The 23,953-nt window shown below is 53.6% G+C and overlaps 1 protein-coding gene across 10 annotated transcripts in view; it reads right to left on the bottom strand.

The window, feature by feature from the left end:
- C1H1orf159 (chromosome 1 C1orf159 homolog) overlaps positions 1–22,964 on the bottom strand; it is a 30,657-nt gene extending 7,693 nt beyond the window's left edge. For 2 of the 10 annotated variants that reach the window (XM_071068240.1, XM_071068218.1), the window contains exons 1-4: positions 16,161–18,303; positions 2,373–2,485; positions 1,824–1,917; positions 703–778 (exon numbers count right to left, since the gene is read on the bottom strand). In XM_071068240.1, the coding sequence (XP_070924341.1) occupies positions 703–778; positions 1,824–1,895 (148 nt within the window). In that variant the 5' untranslated portion in view covers positions 1,896–1,917; positions 2,373–2,485; positions 16,161–18,303. Of the gene's footprint in view, positions 1–702; positions 779–1,823; positions 1,918–2,372; positions 2,486–2,960; positions 4,083–16,160; positions 18,304–20,180; positions 22,308–22,683 lie in introns of those variants that run through there. The other 8 variants (XM_071068221.1, XM_071068226.1, XM_071068227.1 and 5 more) reach the window with 8 other exon arrangements.
- Positions 22,965–23,953: the final 989 nt, after the last annotated feature.

Genomic DNA, 23,953 nt, shown 5'->3' with positions numbered 1-23,953 from the left:
GGGCTGGACCCCCAGGATGAGAGTGCCAAGGCCCTTGGAGGGACAGCCTGGACATCTCAGCCCCAAGTCCACCACGGCCCCACTGGAGACCACCCCAAGGGCTGCCAAGGAGAGGCCCGTGCACCTTCTCACTCTGTCCTCCCCTCCCCTGGCTGCTCCCACTGGCTGCCCCCACCAGCCTCGACCTCCCGACGTCCAGCTGCCCCCAGGTAGTCCCTTCTGCAGCCTCCAAGAACCTCCAATGAACAGGGCCTGCCCGTGGCGCACTGACACAGGCATCCTCTGGCAGCATCCCACTCCACGTACAGGGGCCAGCAGCACCTCTGCCCGAGCACGGACAGGCAAAAATGTCTCGGGCTTTGCCAAAGGCCTCTAGAGCCAGCACTGCCCCCATGAGAATGGCTGAGCTCATGGGCCGCTCCCCCAGACCCTTCCCCCAGCACCTTTCTGTTCTCAGCTCCTGCCTCTGCTCCCAGCCCTCTGCCGGGCCAGTCTCCTCACTGGGCCAATGCTCAAGGCTGCCCGCCAGGAAGGAGGCTCAGCTGTCCTTCCCCAAGCTCCGCAGTCCTCACCGTCCCATCCACTCCCCCTGGCCCCGCAGAGCAGATGAGCACTGTCCTTGTCACCGAGGGGAGGGACCTCGGCACACACGCCGGTGGCTCAGTGGCTGGTCTGGAATCTGTTTGGGACAAAGTCGCTTACCTGGGCCACACAGGCTTGCGCCTGGGCAGCTGGCGTTGACGCCCACCACATCCACACAGCACTCGGGCAGCTGGGCCTGGAGGGGACACAGAAGTGAAACTCCAGGACGCACCTGCCAGGCAGGCTCGTGCCCAGAGCAGCAGTGGCTGAGGGGTGCCGTGTGAGCACATCTCGACATCCACAGCTCCAGCCTCTTCTGGAGTCAGCATCGGGTGGCCCTCTGTCCCCTGTGGGCCTGGGAGCAAGGAGGGGACTCATGGCCACAGTGCACATCCCTGTGGGACCCTGGGTGGGCGGTCTCCAAGGAAAAGCTGGGCCTGGAACAGAGTAAACCACCCCCACGAGGTGGCACCCGCAGGCCGTGGCAGTGCCACCGACATTCTCTGCAATTCTCTGGACACCCCTCCATCACAGGTTTCCAGCCTGACCCCACAGAGGAAGTGCCTGGGCCTGGCTGGCATTTCAGGGGACGAATTCACGCCTGGGTGCCCAGGTGCTGCACAGGTGCACTGGGTGCTGGCATTTACGGTGTGTGTGAGGGCCCATTCCTTAACCACAGGCAGGCTGGACAGGCCTGGGGGGCTCAGGGTGCCCTCAGCTTGTGTGTTGATCACAGCTGTGCTGTTGCTCGTGACCTGAATGCAGTGAACGGTGAGGGCGTCCAGGGGTGACGGTGGAGTACGGGAGAGAATCCACACCGCCAGGGAGAGGTCCAGGTCCAGTCCCTCAAACGCCCCAGCCAGGTTGGCAAGGGGTCCCCACCCCCCACCACTCCAACTGGGAGTCGGGAACCGCTGCAGCTACACTCCCGGATAGCAACGTGCGGCGGGCTGTGCCGTCACCGCTGGCAGAGCTGCTCCCAGTGCGGGTCACGATGCCTCACCATGGGGGCCCCGCCAGACCCAGCCATTCCTGAGCAGGTGCTCACCAAGCAGGCAGTGCAGGGCTCCCCTCTGCGAGGCACAGGCCCCTCTGACCCGAGCAGTGGCCCCGGTCAGCACCTCTGGGACTGGGACATCAGTGTCCTAAAGGTTGAAGGGTTAGACCCCTAGGGGAAGGGCCCACCGCCCTCCTCAGAGGCCCTGGCTTAGGCCGCGTGGACACGTGACGGGGGCACCTACCATGTTCTCCATGGACTTGCTCGCAACTCCCACCAGAAGGCCAGCCAGGAAGGCGAGGTGCCGCAGCGCCATGCCAGGAGCGGATGCGCAAGGCCTGCAACAGTGAGGAGCGCGCAGAGCCAAAGACATGGGGTGGGGCCGGGGCAGCGGGGGTGGGGCCAAATAGAGATGTTGGCGGGGCGGGCCGAGGCAAGGAGGGCGGAGCCAAATGGAGATGAGCGGGGCTGTGGTGGGGAGGGCGGGGCCAAATGGAAGTGGGTGGGGCTGTGGCACGGAGGGTGGGGCTAAGTGGAGATGGGCTGGGGCTGAGGCAGGGAGGGTGGGGCCAAATGGAGATGGGCGGGGCTGTGGTGAGGAGGGCGGGGCCAAATGGAAGTGGGTGGGGCTGTGGCAGAGGCAGATGGCTGAGTCAAATGGAGATGGGGCAGGGCCATGGCAGGGGTCCAGGGCCATGATGGAGAGGGCGGGGCCAAATGGAAGTGGGACGAAAGAGTGAGGGCTTGGGGCCTTTGGAGGCACAGGTGGGGCGAGGTGTAGGCGGGGCCTTACCTGCCCCTCCAGGATGGGGGATACCGACATCAGCCCTTTGCCTGCCCTGGTGGTCAGGGGTTAGCTCTGGGAGCTCATGGGTTCAGCTGAGCCGTGCAGACCCCAGCCCAGTCCTGCAGATGAAGGCAGCAGGTGAGACCGTGGTCACTCGAGGGCAACCCATGTGGGCTGTGGCCTACAGTGCGGGGTCTGGGTCCAGTCTGGGCCTCTGTCTACACCCTTGCTGGTCCCTGGCTGTCGAGCAGAGCGTCCTGGAGGGGCCGTCCCTGGGCTGTGGGGGCCTTGGCAGGGCTGTCTCCACGAGCATTTCCCCCGAGCTGGCCTGCTGGCCTCCTGCGGGTGAGAGTGCCTGGGATACAGGCCCTTGGCCTGGCCTTTGCTCAGGGAGCAAGCACGGAACTCAGTGGCCCAGGCTGCACGCAGTGGGCACCGGTCCTCCCGCACAAACCCCTCTCTCCTGCACTTGCCAGCCACAGGACCTGGCGCCATGGCCCTGCCTTCCTAAGTAAAGGGAGGAGACGCCTGCCAGGCGCACAAACCCTCAAGTGGTATCACTGCACTGGCTCAGGGGCCTCCCTGGCAAGTTACCCTGAGAGGGGCTGAGGCCAAGCCAGGCCTGTGGAGCTCCTCTTGATGGCCTAGGCCAGGGGTCCTTGGACAAGGGCTGTGAGCAGCAGGGAGACTGAGGCCCTGGAGGACACAGACCCAATCCCTGCCACAGGGATGTTCCACTCTGTCCCCCACTCCATGCTGGATTCAGGTCATGGCCTCACAAACTGACCAGGCTGCCTAGGTGTGAGCCTGCTGGAGGACTCTGGGAGGTGGGGGTGGTCGGAATTTTTGAACTCAGGAGTTGGAGACCAGCCTGGGCAACACGGCCAGACCCCGTTAAAGTTTACAAAAAGTTTAAAATTAGTTGGGCCTGGTAGCGGGAGCCTGAGGTCCCAGCTACTCAGGAGGCTGAGGTGGAAGGATCACCTGAGCCCAGGGGTGGAGGCTGCAGTGAACCGAGACTGCACCACTGCACTCCAGCCTGTGCAAGGCAAACTCCATCTCAAAAAAAAAAAAAAAAAAAAAGCATGCTCTTCTCTAATTCAGCTCCTCCTCTCTCTGACGTGAAATCCTTCAGATGGAACGTGTTAGTCACAGACATGCTGCTCGCCCCACCCACAGAGTGTGATCAAGTCTGTTTTTCCTTTTGTCCCTTTAACATTTGCCCGGCAGAGTCCGTCTTCCTCTGCTTGGTGGAAAACTCCAGACATCACGGATCCTTCTGCTCCCTCTCTGGTTAAAGGGTGTCCTGAGTACCACATTAAGTCACAAAACATCATTTTGATTCAGCAACCAGAAGACCAAGATTTCAACCAACACTTTCATCTGCTATTGAGTCAACTCTACAGAGGTGTACTTTACATACAATAAACCACATCCATGTCAGTACACAAGCGGGTGAGTCTGACCACCCCCTTGAAGCTGCCACCACAACTGGGACGGCGCCTGGTCCCACGCAGCTACCAGCGCTCGCTGCGGCCCCCAAAAGCCTGGGCTCCCAGCGCCCAGGAGTTGACGGGACTGCAGCCGTATCTTCTAGAGTCTTATACAAAGGGGCTGCACACACTGACCTTCAGATCCTTCCATATTGTTTTATCTGCACTTTCTTCCTTTCCACAGCCGAAGGATTTTTCCACCGTGTGGCCAAACATCGCCACCATTACCGGTGGGTGCCTGGGCTGCTCCCAGTTCCTGGTGACTGGATGAAGCTGCGGCAGAGGCCCTGGCACATGTCCTCATGTGGACGTCTGTCTTCATTTCTCTTGGGAGCAGAGTGGCTGGCCCACAGGAAGGTGCACGTTTAACTTTCTGAGAAACTGTAGCCATCTTCCACAGGGGCTGTGCTGTTTGCCCTCCCACTGGCAGTGCGGGTGCACGCAGGGTGCCATGCACGTGCGGGATCTTTGCCCTCCCACTGGCAGTGCGGGTGCACGCAGGGTGTCATGCACGTGCGGGAGTCTGTGTTGTTTGCATTTCCCCGAAGACTAATGATGGCATCTTTCCATGTGCTTATTAGCCACTTATACATCTTCTTTTCTGAAGTGTCTGCTCATATCTTCTGCCCATTTTGTTTAATTGGGTGGAGTTGTAACATACACTTTTTTGGCGGGGTGGGGTGGGGTGGCGGATAGGGCCTCACTCTGTCGCCCAGGCTGGAGTGCAGTGGCGCCATCGTGGCTCACTGCAGCCTTGACCTCCGGGGCTCAGGCGATGCTCCTACCTCAGCCTCCCGAGCAGCTGAGACTATAGGTGTGCGTCACCACCGCGCTCGGCTAAAACACATGTTCTTCATCAGATTTATGTATTGCAAATATTTTCTTCCATCCTGTGGTTTGTCTTACCATTTTTTTTTCTTTTTTGAGACGGAGTCTCGCTCTGTCGCCCGGGCTGGAGTGCAGTGGCGCAATCTCGGCTCACTGCAAGCTCCGCCTCCCGGGTTTACGTCATTCTGCCTCAGCCTCCCAAGTAGCTGGGACTATAGGCGCCCGCCACCATGCCCAGCTAGTTTTTTGTATTTTTAGTAGAGACGGGGTTTCCCCATGTTAGCCAGGATGGTCCCCATCTGCTGACCTCGTGATCCGCCCGCCTCGGCCTCCCAAAGTGCTGGGATTACAGGTGTGAGCCACCGTGCCTGGCCCCTGTCTTATCATTTTCTTTTTTTTTTTGAGACGGAGTCTCACTCTGTCGCCCAGGCTGGAGTACAGTGGCCGGATCTCAGCTCACTGCAAGCTCCGCCTCCCGGGTTCATGCCATTTTCCTGCCTCAGCCTCCCGAGTAGCTGGGACTACAGGCGCCCGCCACCTCGCCCGGTTAGTTTTTTGTATTTTTTAGTAGAGACAGGGTTTCACCGTGTTTGCCAGGCTGGTCTCGATCTCCTGACCTCGTGATCCACCCGTCTCGGCCTCCCAAAGTGCTGGGATTACAGGCTTGAGCCACTGCGCCTGGCCCCCGTCTTATCATTTTCTTATGGACATCTTCTGAAGTGCAAACATTTTTAATTTTTTTTTTTTTTTTTTTTTTTTTTTTTGAGACGGAGTCTGGCTCTGTCACCCAGGCTGGAGTGCAGTGGCGCGATCTCGGCTCACTGCAAGCTCCGCCTCCCGGGTTTACGCCATTCTCCTGCCTCAGCCTCCCGAGTAGCTGGGACTACAGGCGCCCGCCACCTCGCCCGGCTAGTTTTTTGTATTTTTTAGTAGAGACGGGGTTTCACCGTGTTAGCCAGGATGGTCTCGATCTCCTGACCTCGTGATCCGCCCGTCTCGGCCTCCCAAAGTGCTGGGATTACAGGCTTGAGCCACCGCGCCCGGCCAACATTTTTAATTTTAATGAAAGTTTTAATAAAATTGAATGCATTCATTTTTCCTTTTGTGGTTCTTGTTTTTTGTGTCCTAAGAAATCTCTGCCTTGACCTCACGGTCACTAAGATTTACTGCTTTCTTCCAGAAGTGTTACGGTTTTAGTTTTTGCATTTTGAGTCACCTTTGTGTATGGTGAAATGCAGGTCAAACGTCATTTCTTTCCTTATATATAAACAGTTGCTAAAGACTTCTTTCCATGTGGAATTATGTTGATATCTTTATTGAAAATCAATGGACTATAGATGTGAGGTCTATTTCTGGGCTTTCTATTCGGTTCCACTCACCTGTGTGTCTCCTCTTCAGAGATACCGTGGCTGACTGGATTACTGACGCAGTAATTCGAACAGAAACTTTGAAATCGGCTCTGCTTTCCTTAATTGCTCTGGCAATTCTAGGTCACATGTGTTTCCTATTTTAGACTCATTGTTTCAATTCCTACAAAAAAGCCTACTGCGATTTTGACGGGAGAGCTGAGGTGTGAACAGGATTGAGTCTTTTCATCAGGGACATGCTGTCTCTTCATCCCTCCACGTCTTCTTCAGTGTGTCTCAGCAGTGTTTATAGTTTTCAGTGAACAGGTCTTATGTATCTTTTATCAAGGTAATTACTAAGTATTTTACTTTTTGTTATTACAAATGGAATGGAATTTCTGATTTCATTTTCCAATAGTTTGCTGCTACTATATAATGATAAAATTTTGCACATTAACCTTGATTTCTGGAATCTTGCCAAATTCACTTAATAGTTCTAGCAATTCTCTGTAGCTTTCTTAGGGTCCTCTACATAAATAATCATGTCATCTACAAATAAATACAGTTTTACTTCTTCCTTTCTAATCCTTGTGACTTCAATTTGCCTTTTTTCTTACCTTATCGCAGTGGCTGGGACTTTGAGTATAATGTTGGACAGAAGAGTGAGAATGGGTGTCATCCTTGTTCTTGATTTTAGGGATAAACTGCTCAATATTTCGGCATTAAAAGTACAATGTCTAGTGTCGGTTTGTCATAGATGTCTGTGTATCAGACTCAGGGAGTTTCCTTCTAGTCTTAGTTTGCTGAGGTTTATTTTAAAAAATCATAAAACAGGTATAAATGTTTCCAAATGTCTTTTCTGCACCTATTTCACTGTTCGTCCTTCCCTTCTTTACTCTAGTGACATCGTGGTGACAAAGATTGATTTATGAATCAAAACAACCTTGTATCACTGGGATAAACCATGCTTGGCCGACGTGTGCTGCCCTCTTAGGCTATTGTTGGATTTCACCTGCCAATACCTTCTTAAGAATTTTTTTTTTTTTTTTTTTTTTTTGTTGAGACAGAGTCTCACTTTGTCACCCAGGCTGGAGTGCAGTGGCTGGATCTCAGCTCACTGCAAGCTCCGCCTCCCAGGTTTGCGCCATTCTCCTGCCTCAGCCTCCCGAGTAGCTGGGACTACAGGCGCCCGCCACCTCGCCCGGCTAGTTTTTTGTATTTTTTTTTTTAGTAGAGACGGGGTTTCACCGTATTAGCCAGGATGGTCTCGATCTCCTAACCTCGTGATCCGCCCGTCTCGGCCTCCCAAAGTGCTGGGATTACAGGCTTGAGCCACCGCACCCGGCCTTCTTAAGGATTTTTGCCTGTGTTCATGAAGGATAGTGGTCTATAATTTTATTTATTTATTTTTTTTTAGATGTCTTTGTCAGGTTTTGGTATTGGGTTATATTGCCTCATAAAACCAGCTGGGAAATATGCCCTCCTTTTTTAAAGAGAGACAGGGTCTCACTCTGTTGCCAGGCTGGAGTGTAGTGGTGCTGTCATAGCTCACTGCAGCCTTGAACTCCTGCAATCAAGGGATCCTCCCACCTCAGCCTCCCAAAGTGCTGGGGTTACAGGGAGGAGTCACAGCACCCATTCCCTCTCCTCTTTTATTTCCTGAAAGATTGTGTAAGAATATTGTGATTTCTTCTTTGAATGTTGGCTAGAATTCACCAGGAAACCATGTATGTATGCCAGGAGTTTTCTTGGTAGGTAGGTTCTCTGGTAATGAATTCAATTTCCTGAACAGAAAGAGGGCCATGCAGATTTCCATCACTTTTGACCAGTTACATTCTTCCAAGAGTTTATCCATTGCATTGAAATTGCTACATTTACTGGCCTAAAATCGGTCATAATAGTCACCTAGTATTTTGAAACATGGTCTCCCTCTGTCACCCAGGCTGGAGCACAGTGGTGTGACCTCAGCTCACCACGGCCTCAGTCTCCCAGGCCCAGGTCATCCTCCCACCTCGGCCTCCCAAGTAGCTGGGAACACAGGCAAGTGCTGCCACACCTGGCTAATTTTTTGATTTTTTTTTTGTAGGGACAGGGTCTCACTATGAAATAAAACTGAAGTACAATGTTGCCAGGGCTGGTCTTGAACTCCTGGGCTCAAACAATCCTCCTGCCTCGGTCTCCCAAAGTGCTGGGATTACAGGCATGAGCCACTGCGCCCGGCCTATCTTTCTATTTGTTTGCTTTTCAGACAGGTCTCTCTCTGTCGCCCAGGCTGGAGTGCAGTGGTGCGATCACAGCTCACTGCAGCCTCAACCTCCTGGGCTCAAGCGATCCTCCCACCTCAGCCTTCTGAGTAGCTGGGACTACAGGCTCGAGCCACCACGCCCAGCTCATTAAATTCTTTTTTTTTTTCTTTTTTGTAGAGATGGGGTCTCCTTATAATTCCCAGCCTGGTCTCAAACTCCTGGGTTCAAGCAGTCCTCCCGCCTATGCCTCCCAAAGCGCTGGGATTACAGGTGTGACCCACCTCACCTGGCTCTCATTTCTTAAAATTGACCATTCTTGGTAGAGGTTTGTCAATCTTTCCAATCTTTTAGGGAAAAAATCAGCTTTTCATATTGTTAAGTTTTTCCATTTTTTCTTTCATGCTTGTGATGCCATTGATTTCTGTATTTTTCTTTATTTCCCTTTTTATTTTTATTTTTATTTTTCTTTGAGACGGAGTCTCGCTTTGTCGCCCAGGCTGGAGTGCGGTGGCGCGATCTTGGCTCACTGCAAGCTCCGCCTCCCGGGTTCTCGCCATTCACCTGCCTCAGCCTCCGAGTAGCTGGGACTACAGGCGCCCGCCACCATGCCCGGCTAATTTCTTGTATTTTTAGTAGAAACGGGGTTTCACCGTGTCAGCCAGGAGGATGGTCTCGATCTCCTGACCTCGTGATCCACCCGCCTCGGCCTCCCAAAGTGCTGGGATTACAGGCGTGAGCCACCGCGCTCGGCCGCCTGGCCCCCTTTTTTGGCTTTGGGTTTCTTTCTTTTCCTAGCTTCCGGAAGTGAATCTCAGGTCTCTGCTTTCATGCCTTTACATGCACTTACAGCTGTAGAGTTCTAAGTACTGCTTCAGCTACACCAGCAATTCTGATGTTATATTTTCATTATCATTCAGTTGGAAATATATTTTCTTCTGTTTTTTCCCCACCCAAGTTGGAATTTTTTTTTTTTTTTTTTTTTTTTTTTGAGACAGAGTCTCGCTCTGTCGCCCAGGCTGGAGTGCAGTGGCGCTATCTCGGCTCACTGCAAGCTCCGCCTCCCGGGTTTACGCCATTCTCCTGCCTCAGCCTCCTGAGTAGCTGGGACTACAGGTGCCCGCCACCTCGCCCGGCTAATTTTTTTGTATTTTTAGTAGAGACGGGGTTTCATTGTGTTAGCCAGGATGGTCTCGATCTCCTGACCTCGTGATCCGCCCGTCTCGGCCTCTCAAAGTGCTGGGATTACAGGCTTGAGCCACCGCGCCCGGCCTTTTTTTTTTAAACAGAGTCTCGCTCTGTCGCCCAGGCTGGAGTGCAGTGGTACAATCTCGGCTCACTGCAAGCTCCGCCTCTCGGGTTTTTAAGCAGTTCTCTGCCCCAGCCTCCCGAATAGCTGGGATTACAAGTGTGCGCCACCACGCCCAGCTAATTTTTTGTATTTTTAGTAGAGATGGGGTTTCACCATGCTGGCCAGGCTGGTCTTGAACTCCTGACCTTGTGATCCACCCGCCTCAACCTCCCAAAGTGCTGGGATTACAGGTGTGAGACACCGCGCCTGGCCCCAGCCTGGAAATATTTTCTAATTTCCCATTTGAGTTCTTCTTTGACCCAGGGTTTATTCAAAAGTGGGTTCATTTCCAAACATTTGAGTTTTTCCTGTTTTATTTGTTGTTGATTTCTAATTTAATTCCTTTGTGCTCAGAAAGTGTACTTTGTATGATACTTTTTTTTTTTTTTTTTTGAGACAGAGTCTCGCTCTGTAGCCCAGGCTGGAGTGCAGTGGCCGGATCTCAGCTCACTGCAAGCTCCGCCTCCCGGGTTCACGCCATTCTCCTGCCTCAGCCTCCCGAGTAGCTGGGACTACAGGCACCCGCCACCTCGCCCGGCTAGTTTTTTTTTTTTTTTTTTTTTTTTTGTATTTCTTAGTAGAGACGGGGTTTCACCGTGTTAGCCAGGATGGTCTCGATCTCCTGACCTCATGATCCGCCCGTCTCGGCCTCCCAAAGTGCTGGGATTACAGGCTTGAGCCACCGCGCCCGGCCGTATGATTCTTTTAAAATTGGTTGGAACTTGTTTTAGGACACAGCAGTTGGTCTGTGCTGGAAAATGTACCATGTGCACTTTGGTTATTTACTATGTGTAACTTTTGGTTTTTGTTTTTTTTGAGAAGAGTTTTGTTCTTCTTGCCCAGGCTGGAGTGCAATGGTGTGATCTCGGCTCACTGCAAGCTCCACCTCCTGGGTTCACGCCATTCTCCTGCCTCAACCTCCCAAGTAGCTGGGATTACAGGTGCCCGTCACCACACCCAGCTAATTTTTGTGTTTTTAGTAGAGATGGGGTTTCACCATGTTGGCCAGGTCGGTCTTGAACTCCTGACCTCAGGTGATCCACCTGCCTCGGTCTCCCAAAGTGCCTGAATTACAAGTGTGAGCCACCACGTGCAGCCTGATATGTTACTATAAATACTACTTAAGTCAAGATGATGATAGCGTTATTCAGATCCTCCATGTCTTCAGATGTTTCTGGTCTACTGTTCTAAGAATTAGAGAGAGAGAGAGATTAAAATCTCCTCCTATGATTGTGGGATTGTCTATTTCTCCCTTTAATTCTGTTGGATTTGCTTCATGTATTTTGAGGCTCTGTTATTAGGCACATTCATAACTGATGTCTTCCCTCCCCTGCTTTCCCTCTGGTAACACTCTGTATCTTGAAACTGATTTCGTGTTACATAAATATAGCCACTCCAGGCTGGGTGCGGTGGCTCATGCCTGTAATCCCAGCAATATGGGAGGCCAAGGCAGGCGGGTAATTTGAGGTCAGGAGTTCGAGACCAGCCTGGCCAATGTGGTGAAACCCCATCTCTACTAAAAATACAATAATTATCTGGGTAAAGTGGTGCGTGCCTGTTGTCCCAGCTCCTTGGCAGGCTGAGGTGGGAGAATCGCTTGAATTCAGGAAATGGAGGTAGCAGTGAGCCGAGATCAAGCCATTGTACTCCAGCCTTGGAGACAGAGCGAGACTCCATCTCAAACAACAACAACAAAAGCCACTCCAGCCTGATTATATATATACACATACACGTGTATATATGTGTGTATATGTATATATGTATACGTGTGTGTGTGTGTTTGTGGTTTTTGCAGTCACTTTCAGCCTACCTGTGTTTTTTATATTTAAAGTGTATCTTTTAGCTGGGTGTGATGGCACACGCCGCTAATCCCAGAGACTCTGTATCAAAAAAAAATTTTTTTTTTAAATCTCACAGACTCAGTCTATCAGTTCACGGTCTATCGGCCCAGGCTCTGTCGGCCCAGGCTGTGTCGGCCCAGGTTCTGTAGGATCAGGCTCTGTCGGCCCAGGCTGTGTCGGCCCAGGTTCTGTCGGCCCAGGCTCTGTCCGCCCAGGCTCTGTAGGATCAGGCTCTGTCGGCCCAGGGTCTGTCAGCTCACGGTTTATCAATCAGCTCACAGTCTTGACAGTGCTGTGCTGTGTGTGATCTGTTATTTTTCTCTGGCTGCTTTCAAGATTTTAAAAGTTAATCTTTAGTTTTTAATCGTTTTGGGGCTGGCATGGTGGCTCACACCTGTAATCCCAGCACGTTGGGAGGCCAAAGCAGGTGGATCACCTGAGGTCAGGAGTTCGAGACTAGCCTGGCCAACAAGGAGAAACCCCGTTATCTACTAAAAATACAAAAATTAATTGGGTGTGGTGGTGTGGGCCTGTAGTCCCAGCTACACGGGAGGCTGAGGCAGGAGAATCACTTGAACCGGGAGGTGGAGGTTGCAGTGAGCCGAGATCGCACCACTGCACTCCAGCCTGGGCGACGAGAGCAAAACTCCATCTCAAAAAAAAAAAAAAAAAAAAAAAAAAAATTTTGAAGTGATGGGTCCAGGTATGGTTTTATTCACATTTATACTGTTTGAGATTCTTAAAACTATAAACTTATGTCTTTCACCAAATTTGAAAGTTTCTGGTTACTGTTTCTTCAAGTATTTCTTCTGTCAGCTGTGCCTCTCCTCTCCTGGACTTCTGTAATTACCTGCATGTTAAGACATGTCCATATCTCCCTACAGGTCCCTGAAGTGTTAGACATTTCATCGATATTGCCCTACAGGTCCCTGAGGCTCTGTTCATGGTTTTGTTTTGTTTTTTTCCTCCAATCACTTCCACCCTCTCTCTTTTTTTTTTCACAGATTGGACAATTTCTATTCCTCTGTCTTTGAGGACTCTGCCTATTTTCTCTGTTATTTCTCTTCTGTTATATTCATTTGATGAATTTTAAAATTTCAGATCTTGGCTGGGTGCAGTGGCTCACACCTGTAATCCCAGCACTTTGGGAGGCTGAGGCAGGTGGATCACCTGATGTCAGGAGTTTGAGACAAGCCTGGCCAACATAGTGAACCCCCTCTGTACTTAAGAAAAAAAAAAAAATCGCCGGCCGTGGTGGCAAGTGCCTGTAGTCCCAGCTACTCAGGAATCTGAGGCAGGAGAATCACTTGAACCCGGGAGGCGGAAGTTGCAGTGAGCCGAGATCACACCACTGCACTCCAGCCTGGGTGACAGAGTAAGACCCTGTCTCAAAAAAAAATAAATAAATAAATAAATAAATAAATAAAATAAACAAAATAAAATTTCAGATCTTGGTTTTTTTGTTTGTTGTTGTTTTTGTTTTTGAGACAGTTTCGCTTTTGTCCCCAGGCTGGAGTGCAGTGGCACAGTCTCGGCTCACTGCAACCTCCGCCTCCTGGGCTCAAGCGATTCTTTGCCTCGGCCTCCCAAAGTGCTGGGATTACAGGTGTGAGCTACCACGCCCAGCCAGATCTTGTATTTGTTTAACCTAAAATTCCCATTTGGCTCATTTAAACATGTTTCCTCTGCTGAGATTTCCGGCACTTTGTTCATTCTGCGTGCATTTCCCCTTTCTTCACTGAGCACAGTCCCTAAGCCTGCTCCAAAGTGCTTTTCTGATGACCCCAGCAGCTAGGTCAGAGCACGATTCATGTCTGTCGTCTTTCCCTTCGAGAAGGGCGCACATTTTCCCGGCTCTTCATATGTTAGTTTGAACTGCATCCCACACATTGCAAACGTCACATTGTGGAGACACCGGATTCTGAGATATTCCTCTGAAGAGAATCCATGTTTCTACTTAGCAGGCAATTAATTTCATTAGATTCAAACTGCAAACGCTGTCACACCTGCGGTGAGCGGTGGCTCAGGTCACTGCATGGCACGGGGTGCATGCAGGGGTCAGGGGTTTGCCAGAAACGAGTGGCATCTACACACAGGACTCCTCCTCTCTGATTCCTTCTGGGGCTTCTACTCTCATTTTCGAGTGGCTATGGGTGCCTCGCTCCTTCCCCTGCCTGCTCCTGGAACGAGGAAGGTAGCGTACTTTCTTTTTTGTTTGTTTTTCGGAGACACATTCTGCCTTGTTGCCCGGGCAGGAATGCAGTGGCGGCGATCCTCTGACCCCGGCCTCCTGAATAGTTGGGAATCAGGTAATGTTCTAGTCTTTTGTAGACACTGTGTTGCCCAGGCTGGTCCTGAACACCTGGCCTCAAGTAATTCTCCCGTCTCAGCCTCCCAAAATCCTGGGATTACAGGAGTGAGCTGCCCGGCCAGATAGTAGACTTTTTACTTTTTTTTTTTTTTTGAGACAGAGTCTCGCTCTGTCACCCAGGCTGGAGTGCGGTGGCAAGATCTCAGCTCACTGAAGCCTCTGCCTCCCAGGCTCACGCGATTCTCCGGCCTCGGCCTCATGAGTAGCTGGGATTACAGGAGCCCGCCACCACGCCTGGCTAATGTTTTGTATTTTTAGTAGAGACGGGGTTTCACCATGTTGGCCAGGCTGGTCTCCAACTCCTGACCTCACGATCCGCCTGCCTCAGTCTCCTGAAGTGTTGGGATTACAGGCATGAGCCACTGCGCCAGGCCGAGATAGCAGACTTTCTGTCAGTGCATTAGTCACCTCACACTATCATGTGGGGACTGTGGCTGCCCTCAGGGCAAAGATGCAAAAACAGGAAACTGTGCTGGCTGCTTCCTTCAAGTCTAAACTTGCCTCCAAAATTTGCCCCTCTCCACAGCCCTCAGGGAGCCGTTTCTCATACTCTGTCCAGGGTTATAGTTGCGCCATGGCAGGGTCACTCTGTTAGAAGTTTATTCTTTCGCACTGGAAGAAAAACCCCATCATATGGCTTTCTGTATCCAGAAACCAAAAGTTTCCAGACGGTGGGCACTGGTATTGCTTCCCAGGGGCTCAGCTCTGGGCAGTAACAAGCCTGCGGTCTGGACATGGTGGCTCACACCTGGAATATCAGCTGCCTGGGAGGCTGATGCGAGGGGACTGCTTCAGGCCAGGAGTTCGAAGCCACAGTGCAGGTGCATTCAAGCTGGTCGAGCCAGGAATGCAGCTGCACTCCATCCTGGGCAACAGAGCGAGGCCCTGTCTCAAAGGAGACAAAAAAGCTTTGGCAGCACAGAACGTGGAGAGCACGGGCTGAAAGGACGAGTCTCTTTGTGCTACAGATCCTGGGTCTCCAAGGGATGTAAACCTGTTCACTGTCCAACAACAGCAGCAACCAACACTTACAGAGCACCTGCCACGTGCCAGACCCCACGCAAAGGGATCTGTCTTCACTAATGTCAACGATGCCTCTTATCGCCCCACTTTAAAGATAAGGAAAAGACTTGAACAAGACCACACGGTGAGTAGGCGGCACGGATAGGCCCAGGCCAGGCCCTCTGACTCCAGAATAAACTGGTGTCTGACAGTTTTCAACTGCAATGTTCAGCAAATATGTTCAGCATGTCTGGCCAACTACCGTAAAATTGTATAGAAATTCTCAATTTAAGAAGTAAAGGCCAGGAGCAGTGGCTCACACTTGGAATTCCAGCACTTTGGAAGGCTGAGGCTGGAGGATCGAAGGCAGGAGTTTTGGGACCAGCCTGGGCAACACGGCGAAACCTTTACAAGAGATCAGCCAGACGCTGGCACTCGCCTGTGGTCCCAGCTACACGGGAGGGAGGTGGGAGGATAGCTTGAGTCCAGGAGGTTGAGGCTGTAGTGAGCCATGATCGCGCCACCACACCCCAGCCTGGATGACAGAGCAAGACATCTCAAAAAAAAAAAAAAAGTAAACGCATTGGATTTAAAAAATAAATAAACCCTTAATATTAGACTATTAACTAAAGTAAAAATAATAAGTGTGGGCCGGGCACGGTGGCTCATGCCTGTAATCCCAGCATTTTGGAAGGCTGAGGTGGGCGGATCACGAGGTAGGGAGATCAAGACCATCCTGGCTAACACGGTGAAACCCCGTCTCGGCCGGGCGCGGTGGCTCAAGCCTGTAATCCCAGCACTTTGGGAGGCCGAGACGGGCGGATCACGAGGTCAGGAGATCGAGACCATCCTGGCTAACACGGTGAAACCCCGTCTCTACTACAAAATACAAAAAAACTAGCCGGGCGAGGTGGCGGGCGCCTGTAGTCCCAGCTACTCGGGAGGCTGAGGCAGGAGAATGGTGTGAACCCGGGAGGCGGAGCTTGCAGTGAGCTGAGATCCGGCCACTGCACTCCAGCCTGGGCAACAGAGCGAGACTCCGTCTCATAAAAAAAAAAAAAAAAAGAAAGAAACCCCGTCTCTACTAAAAATACAAAAAAAAAAATTAGCCGGGCGTGGTGGCAGGCGCCTGTACTCCCAGTTACTTGGGAGGCTGAGGCAGGAGAATGGCATGAACCCAGGAAGGTGGAGGTTGCAGTGAGCCGAGATCATACCACTGCACTCCAGCCTGGGTGACACAGCAAGACTCCATCTCAAAATCCATAAATAAAATAAAATAAATAATAATAGTAAGTGTGTTGCAGAATTTTCCAGCATACCTAGAAGTGAAATGTATGCCGACGAGAGCACGGAGTGTAACTGGAGTCTGTTCGCTAAGGTTCTGTGAAGCACAGGAATATTTTTAAAGATGGATTACAATAAGCTAAACGTGCATATTTAATCTCCAGAGGAACCACTTAAAAAACAACACAAAGAGGCAGAACTAAAAAGTCAGCAGAAGAGATAAAATTGGATTAAAAAACACAACTCAATTCACCTACAAAAAAGGAAGGAAAAAGGAGGAGCAGGGAAAAGTAGGTGGAAAAATAAAATCGAACATAAAGATGGGGGACTCCAACCCAAACCCTCTAATATCAGCATTAAATACAAATGGCTAAATCTTCAACTAAAAAGTATCGATTAACGTCACTAACTATTAGGGAAATGCAAACCAAAACCAAAATGAAATACTACTCCATACCCATGAGAATGGCTATTACCAAAAATACAGAAATAAATGTTGGCGAAAGCATGCGGAGAGAATGGAACCCTTGTGCACGCTGCTGAGAATATAAAATGGTGTGAAAAACGGTATGTCAGTTTCTCAAAAACTAAACACACACACAGAATTAAACACAGAATTACTCTATGACCCAGGTACTTTACTTGTGGGTCTACACCCCAAAGAACTGAAAACCAGGACTCCAAGAGATGTCTGTACAACCATGTCTTAGCAGCACTGTTCACCACAGCCACCACGCCTGCAGCATGGCCCACCACGGCCACCACGTCTGCAGCATGGTCCACCATGGCCACGCCTGCAGCATGGTCCACCACGGCCACCACGTCTGCAGCATGGTCCACCACGGCCACCACGTCTGCAGCATGGCCCACCACGGCCACCACGTCTGCAGCATGGTCCACCATGGCCACGCCTGCAGCATGGTCCACCACAGCCACCACGTCTGCAGCATGGTCCACCATGGCCACGCCTGCAGCATGGTCCACCACGGCCACCACGTCTGCAGCAGCATTGTTCACCACAGCCAAAAGGTGGGGGCAAGTGTCCACCCACAGATGAATGGATAAACCAAACGTGGTCTATACACACAGTAGAATATTCTATAGTCCTGAAAAGAAACTTTGGATGCATGCTACAACAAGGATGAACCTTGAAAACACTATGCTAAGTGAAAGCAGCTCATCACAATAGGAGAAATACCGTATGATTCTACTCATGAGGTTCCCAGGGTCGTCTGTCAAATTCATGGAGACAGAAAAGACAATGGTGGTTACCAGGGGCTGGGGGCAGGGAGGAACGGGGAGTTGGTGTTTAATGGGAACAGTTTCCTTTCCTTTCTTCCTTTTTAAAATGTCTTTCTTTCTTTCTTTTAGAGACAGGGGTTTGCTGTTGCCCAGGCTGGAGTGCAGTGGTGCGATCGCAGCTCACTGCCATCTTGAACTCCTGGGCTCAAGCAACTCTCCCGCCTCAGCCTCCCAAGTAGCTAGGACTACATGCCTGCCACCACATCTGGCTAATTTTATTTTTATTTTTCGGTAAAAAGGGTGCCTTGCTGTTTCCCAGGCTGGTCTTGAACTCCTGGGCCCAAGCGCTCCTCTCTCCTGCGTGTCTTAATGCATGTGCACTGGATAAACACGCGTGTAACGTAGGACCCATGTTCACTGAGAGGTGAGACATTTACGTGTAAGACAATGAGGCCCTGTATGGCCAAAGGTGAGGCGGGGCCTGGAAGTCACGCCAGTCACATCCTCTATGGACCTTCAGAACCAGTCCGTGGTCGGCGGTGTCTTACCAGGAGGAAGTTACCGACAGTGATGCTGTAGTTATGGCCGGGAAACAGGGAGTCAGTTAGCGCCTGGCAGCGAGCCATCACTGTTTCCATTCCGCTCATCTCAGGCCAGTGCCTGCTTAACTGCTAGAGAAAAGGAATCCCCTGGGCACGTTCCCAAGAAAAACACCACCTGCCCACCAAACATGTGCACAAAAATAGGCCCAAGGTCTTCAGACGCTGGAAACCCACCGGAGCGCCCTCAGAGACCACGAGCCCGCAACAGCACGTCCCACAGCAGTTCCTCGTGCAGCGCCTCAGAGGAAACTCCAAAACGGTTCTCTGTGTGAACCGTGGCAGACGCAAAACCGCCCACACATGTGACTCCTAACACTCAGAGTCAGCGCTCTGGTCCTGCAGTGGCCTCCGCGGGTCTCAGGAAGATTCTCCATCACGACAGGAGTCTGGGTTACGCAGGTGACTCCTTTGTCAAAACAAGTTAACTGGACACAAGCTCTGTGTTTCACTGCATATAAATTATGCCTCAGTAACTAAATAAACGCATTTTCTATTTTGAAAATCTCATTGGAGCCACAAAGCTACATAATGGGGTGAAAATTTCTACAAGTCAATGTAAAAGTGAGAATTTAAATTGTGCTATACACTGTTTCACCACCCTTATTTTCCCTTAGAAGAACTGGTTTCAGGGCAGGTGTGGTGACTCTGGCCTGTAATCCCGCATTCTGGGAGGCCGAGGTGGGAGGATCGCTTGAGCCCAGGAGTTCAAGACCAACCTGGAAGTGAGATCTCATCTCTACCAAAAAAAAAAAAAAACAAAAAAAACAGCTGGGCTTGGTGGCACATACCCGTGGTCCCAGCTATTTGGGAGGCTGAGGTGAAAGCCTCTCTTGAGCCCCGGAGGTCAAGGCTACAGTGAGCCACGATGGCACCACTGCACTCTACCTGGGCGACAGAGCCAGACCCCGTCTCAACAACAAAAAAGAATTCGTTTCAATGAAAAAATGATGGCTCAGGTCACTGTGATTTTAAGTAAGTATCATCTTGCAAAACCACCCTGTAAAAGCAACCACCGGCTGGGGCAGTGGGTAGACCACACCCACGCTCACCGTAACGCCAGCCTCCGGGCAGCAGTCACTGCACAGGGAGGCGGGAGGAGGTGAGCATGAGCACTACTCCAGTGAACACACGGCGCATGCTCCCTCCCTCCAGGGACCACATGGCGCATGCTCCCTCCCGCAGGGCGCACACGGCGCATTCTCCCTCCAGCAGGGCGCACACATCATATGCTCCCTCCCTCCAGTGAACACACCGCGCATGCTCCCTCCCAACAGTGACCACACAGCGCATGCTCCTTCCCTCCAGGGACCACACCGCGCATGCTCCCTCCCTCCAAGGACCACACGGCGCATGCTCCCTCCCGCAGGGCGCACACGAGGCACTCTCCCTCCAGCAGGGCACACACGGCGCACGCTCCCTCCCACCAGTGAACACACCGCGCACGCTCCCTCCCGCCAGTGAACACAAGGCGCACGCTCCCTCCCTCCAGGGCCCACGCCGCGCACGCTCCCTCCCTCCAGGGCCCACGCCGCGCACGCTCCCTCCCTCCAGGGCCCACGCCGCGCACGCTCCCTCCCTCCAGGGCCCACGCCGCGCACGCTCCCTCCCTCCAGGGACCACGCCGCGCACGCTCCCTCCCTCCAGGGACCACGCCGCGCACGCTCCCTCCCTCCAGGGACCACACGGCGCACTCTCCCTCCCGCAGGGCGCACACGGCGCATGCTCCCTCCCTCCAGTGAACACACCGCGCATGCTCCCTCCCACCAGTGAACACACGGTGCATGCTCCCTCCCTCCAGGGACCACACCGGGCATGCTCCCTCCCTCCAAGGACCACACCGCGCATGCTCCCTCCCACGTGCAGCAGGCTGCTGCGTGGGTGGACAGCCCACCCTAAGGAAGGATCAGGGAAGAAGGGGTGCAAGACCCTAGACGCCTGCCAGCGTATAAAACCCTAAGTCAAAAGGTGAAACCACGCACCTGATCTCTCACAGTGCCAGCCTGGCCCTCTTCCAAGGGTACTTCCTTTCATTCCTGCTCTAAAGCTTCAACTTTCACTCCTGCTCTAAAACTTGCCTCAGTCTCTCCTTCTGCCTCATGTCCTTCCACCGAATTTTTTCTTCTGAAGCGGCGAGATTTGAGGCCACCGCTGACATACTTTGGGGCCGCGACTCAGATACATTCTGCAGGTAACAGAGCTCTGCGGGCTCACCTGAGCTCCATGCTCCATCTCAGCACACACAATCCTCAGCCGGAGTGGTGAGAAGCGGTGGCTCTTTCTTTTCTTTGTGAAACAGGCTGGAGTGCATCGTTGTGATCTCGGCTCACTGCAGTCTCCACCTCCGGGGCTCAAGTGATCCTCCTGCCTCAGTCCCTCGAGTAGCTGGGACTGTTAGTGGCAGAACATATCCCACTTCTGACACCAAAGCACGCTAGCAGCAGTGAATCTCAATTCTTCCCTCCTCGGAAGAAAGAATTTGAGCGGCAGGAGGCAGAAGAGAGCCAGGCAGTTTTACAACAGGATCAACAGTTGATGAAGAAGCTTTGGAGCAGGAATGACAGGAAGTAAAGCACCCTTGGAAGAGGGCCAGGCGGGGGACCTGAGAGATCAAGTGCGTGGTTTGACCTTTGACTTCGGGTCTTCTACCGGCAGGCTTCCGGGGTGTGTTACTTCTCCCAGTTCTTCCCTCGGGGTAGGCCATCCTCACGCACGGCTGCCAGCACTTGGGAGGAAGTATGCGCAGAGTTTACTGGAGTTGTGCCCACGCTCCCTCTAGGCCTTCTTTTTTGAGACAGAGTCTCGCTCTGTCACCCAGACTGCAGTGCAATGGCGCGATCTCGGCTCACTGCAACCTACCCCTCCCGGGTTCAAGCAATTCCCTCCTGCCTTAGTCTCCCGAGTAGCTGGGACTACAGGCGAAGGCCACCACGCCCAGCTAATTTTTGTATTTTTATTAGAGACGGGGTTTCACCATATTGGCCAGACTGGTCTCGAACTCCTCGCCTTGTGACCCGCCCACCACCACCCCCCCGGCCTCCCAAAGTGCTGGGATTACAGGTGTGAGCCACCACGCCCGGCCAAGGCCGCCTTCACTGACCAGCCAAATGTCCCTGGTAGAGGGGCCCTCTTCTGCCCTGCTCATGTCTGACTAGCAACCTACTTTAACGGGCCACAGGCGCTTGCCACCATGCCTGGATAGTATTTTGTATTTTTTATAGAGACGGGGTCTCCCTATGTTGCCCAGGCTGGTCTCAAGCGATCTCACACCCCAGCACCTACAGCTGTTCTTTAAATGAGCTACCCAATAAGTCAAAGCTAAGGTGGAGAGCAGCGGTAAGGCAGGGAGGGGCTGGGAAGTATCTCGGGGGTTCCCGGGATGCTGCCCGTGGACCCCAGCGCTGAGGTGACTGCGCGTGAAGACACCTGCCTGACCGGCTTTTAGGAGGAGTACTGGGGGCAGGATGTGTGTGTGTCAGGAAAAGAACGTTTCTGTATAATTCATAAACATGTATGTTAAAAACAACGTGGCCATGACGCATCCTGGCTGAACGCAAACGGGGAACGGAAACCTGAGTAATTGGGCTCATCACTGAACGTCCCGGGCGGCTGCCCCTACTCCGGGGCTCGGTACCGGCACCCTCTGCGAGGACGACGGTTTCCCAGGTTAAGCCATCAGGAAACGGGAAGACGCCTAAGAATGATACAATGGACTCTGGAGGAAAGGGTGGGAGGGGGCGAAGAATAAAAAACTACAAATAGGTTGCAGTTTGTACTGCTCGGGTGATGGGTTCACCAAAATCTCTCAAAAATCACCACTAAAAAGCTTACCCATGTAACCAAACCACCTGAGCAGTAACCTACGGAAAAATAAAAGAGGAAGACGCAGCTCTGCCTTCTCTGCACACTGTGGTAATACTAAGAATAACGAAAACCAGAAACAGGGTGCCAAGTTTGACATCCTGAAATTTAACAGGACGAGGCGGGTAAGAAATTCAGTCACAAAGTAGTTTCCCAGGGAAGAAGCCGCGTTTGCTTTGAAACGTGGTAACAAATGCACCCGAACACCTGGGCTTAAATTACACTCAAACTCAAACATCGACTCGCTGCCACCGCAACGACGCGCTCCTGAAAGCCCACCCACTAGCCCTCGGCTACTGCAGGTGACAAACGGACAAAAACAAATCCCAAAGCCTCGCGGGAAAAAGACCCGAATCGTGGCCGACTTCTAGGACACCGGGGACCGCCGGGGCCCCCACTCCCGGCTGCGGGGAAGGAGAGGCGAGCGCGCCTCCTTTCTTCTCCCGGGGGCCCGTCCTGTCCCCTCCCCAGGGACCCCTTCCCCTGTCCCGGGAGCCCCTCCCCTCCCCAGGGACCCCCTCCCCTGTCCCGGGACCCCCTCCCCGCCCCTCCCTGGGCTCCCCCTTCCCTCCTCAGACGCCCCTTCCCCTCCCCAGGCGTCCCGCTCGGCCTGGGCGCCTCTCCCCAACAGGACGCGGCCAGGCTTGCTGGGAGGCGGCGACGAGGACGCGGGCCCAGGCGCGGACGGCTTCTCCGCGCGCTGAACGATGGGGGACGTGCAGGGGGCGTCCCTCGGGCCGGGCCGGGCCGCCGACCTTTGTCTGCCTCTCGCGCTCCCTGCGCCGACCCAGCCGCCCAGACTGACCCCGGCGCCCCCACCCGCTGCCTTCACGCCCGCCCCCAGCCCCTCACTCACCCGGGCGGCCTCCGAGTTTCTCTTTCGTACACCCCGCCCTCAGGCGGCGGCGCCGCGCCCCCTGGGACTTGTAGTCTTTCTTCCGCCCCGGCCCCGGCGCCAGGCCCCGCAGCTCCCACAGAAAACTACAACTCCCGGAGGCCCGCGCGAGAGCCGCCCTCGCCCGGTGGTACCGTCGCGCGAGGCCGTGGGTGGGGTGCCGGGGCGGGGCGCGGAGCGCCCTGGGAAATGTAGTCCTGGAAGACCCGGCGTACGATTCGGGCCACCCCCCCCCCCCCCCGATAGGGAGGGACTACATTCCCCAGGATTCCTCGCGCGCCGGCTGCTTGGCGTTGCCGGGAGACGGGGCGGGGCGTCGTCGGGGTCTCCCGGGCGACGGCCCAACAGTCGGCGTCCTTAGTGTTCCGCAGGTTTAGGCGGAGGCGGAGCGTTTGGGGGCGGCCGGGGCGGTGGCTTCGGCTTCGGCTTCGGCTTCGGCTTCGGCTTCGTCTGCACCAGGTTTGGCCGCGGGCGCGCGGAGCCCCCGCCCTCCAGACCCACGGAGCGCCCCGAGCGCCTCGCGAGCCGCCGCCAAATGCGCCCGAGGTCCGCGGCCGGCGCCTGTGCTGGGACCTCGGCTGCCGGGGTCGGAGCGCGGCGGGAGAGACCCCGGCTCGGGTGCGGGGCTAGGACGGCTGGGACCCGGAGGGCTCCCGGGGCTCCGCATCTCGGACGGGCCAGGGCCCTGCGGCCTCAGGACGCTCCCCCGTGAGTCTCGGCTGTCCCGGGGTCCGGGTGGCGTCGCTGCCGCACAGGCCGGGCGCGTGGGTTTCTCCGGGACTCTGCCTCTGAGCCACCCTCGGAGGAAAAGGACCGCTCTGCGCGTCCCGCGGCTCTCGCAGCTTTCGGCGAACACCTTTAAAGGAGCTCCCCGAAGGAACTGGGGGCGTCCGTCCGCTCATCAAAGGCTTGGGTCCTGTCGGTGTCCCCGGGCCCTCTCCTGGCTGGGCCAGCGCACAGGGTTGGGGGGCGCTGCAGGTGTCCCGGGGCCCCCAACCTCCCCAGACCCCCCAACCCCCTAGGACCCCCCCAGATCCCCCAACCCCTCAGACCCCCAAACCCCCAGACCCTCCAGCTCCCTTGGCTCCCGGGAGCTCCTAGGCCCACCCTGCGTGCTCTCTGGGGTTGTTCCCCGTTGGTGGACGCCGCTTCCAGATTCCCTCCCAAGTTTAAATGCCAGAGATTTCAATGGAAATAAAGCTCCCATCTTAACAGCGTGAGGATGTTTTCT

The sequence above is a fragment of the Macaca nemestrina genome, chromosome 1 (assembly GCF_043159975.1).
Source record: "Macaca nemestrina isolate mMacNem1 chromosome 1, mMacNem.hap1, whole genome shotgun sequence".
In the NCBI taxonomy this organism is placed as follows: Eukaryota; Metazoa; Chordata; class Mammalia; order Primates; family Cercopithecidae; genus Macaca; species Macaca nemestrina.
The sequence above is the reverse complement of the archived record's forward strand: the minus strand, read 5'-3'. Positions and strand labels throughout refer to the sequence as shown.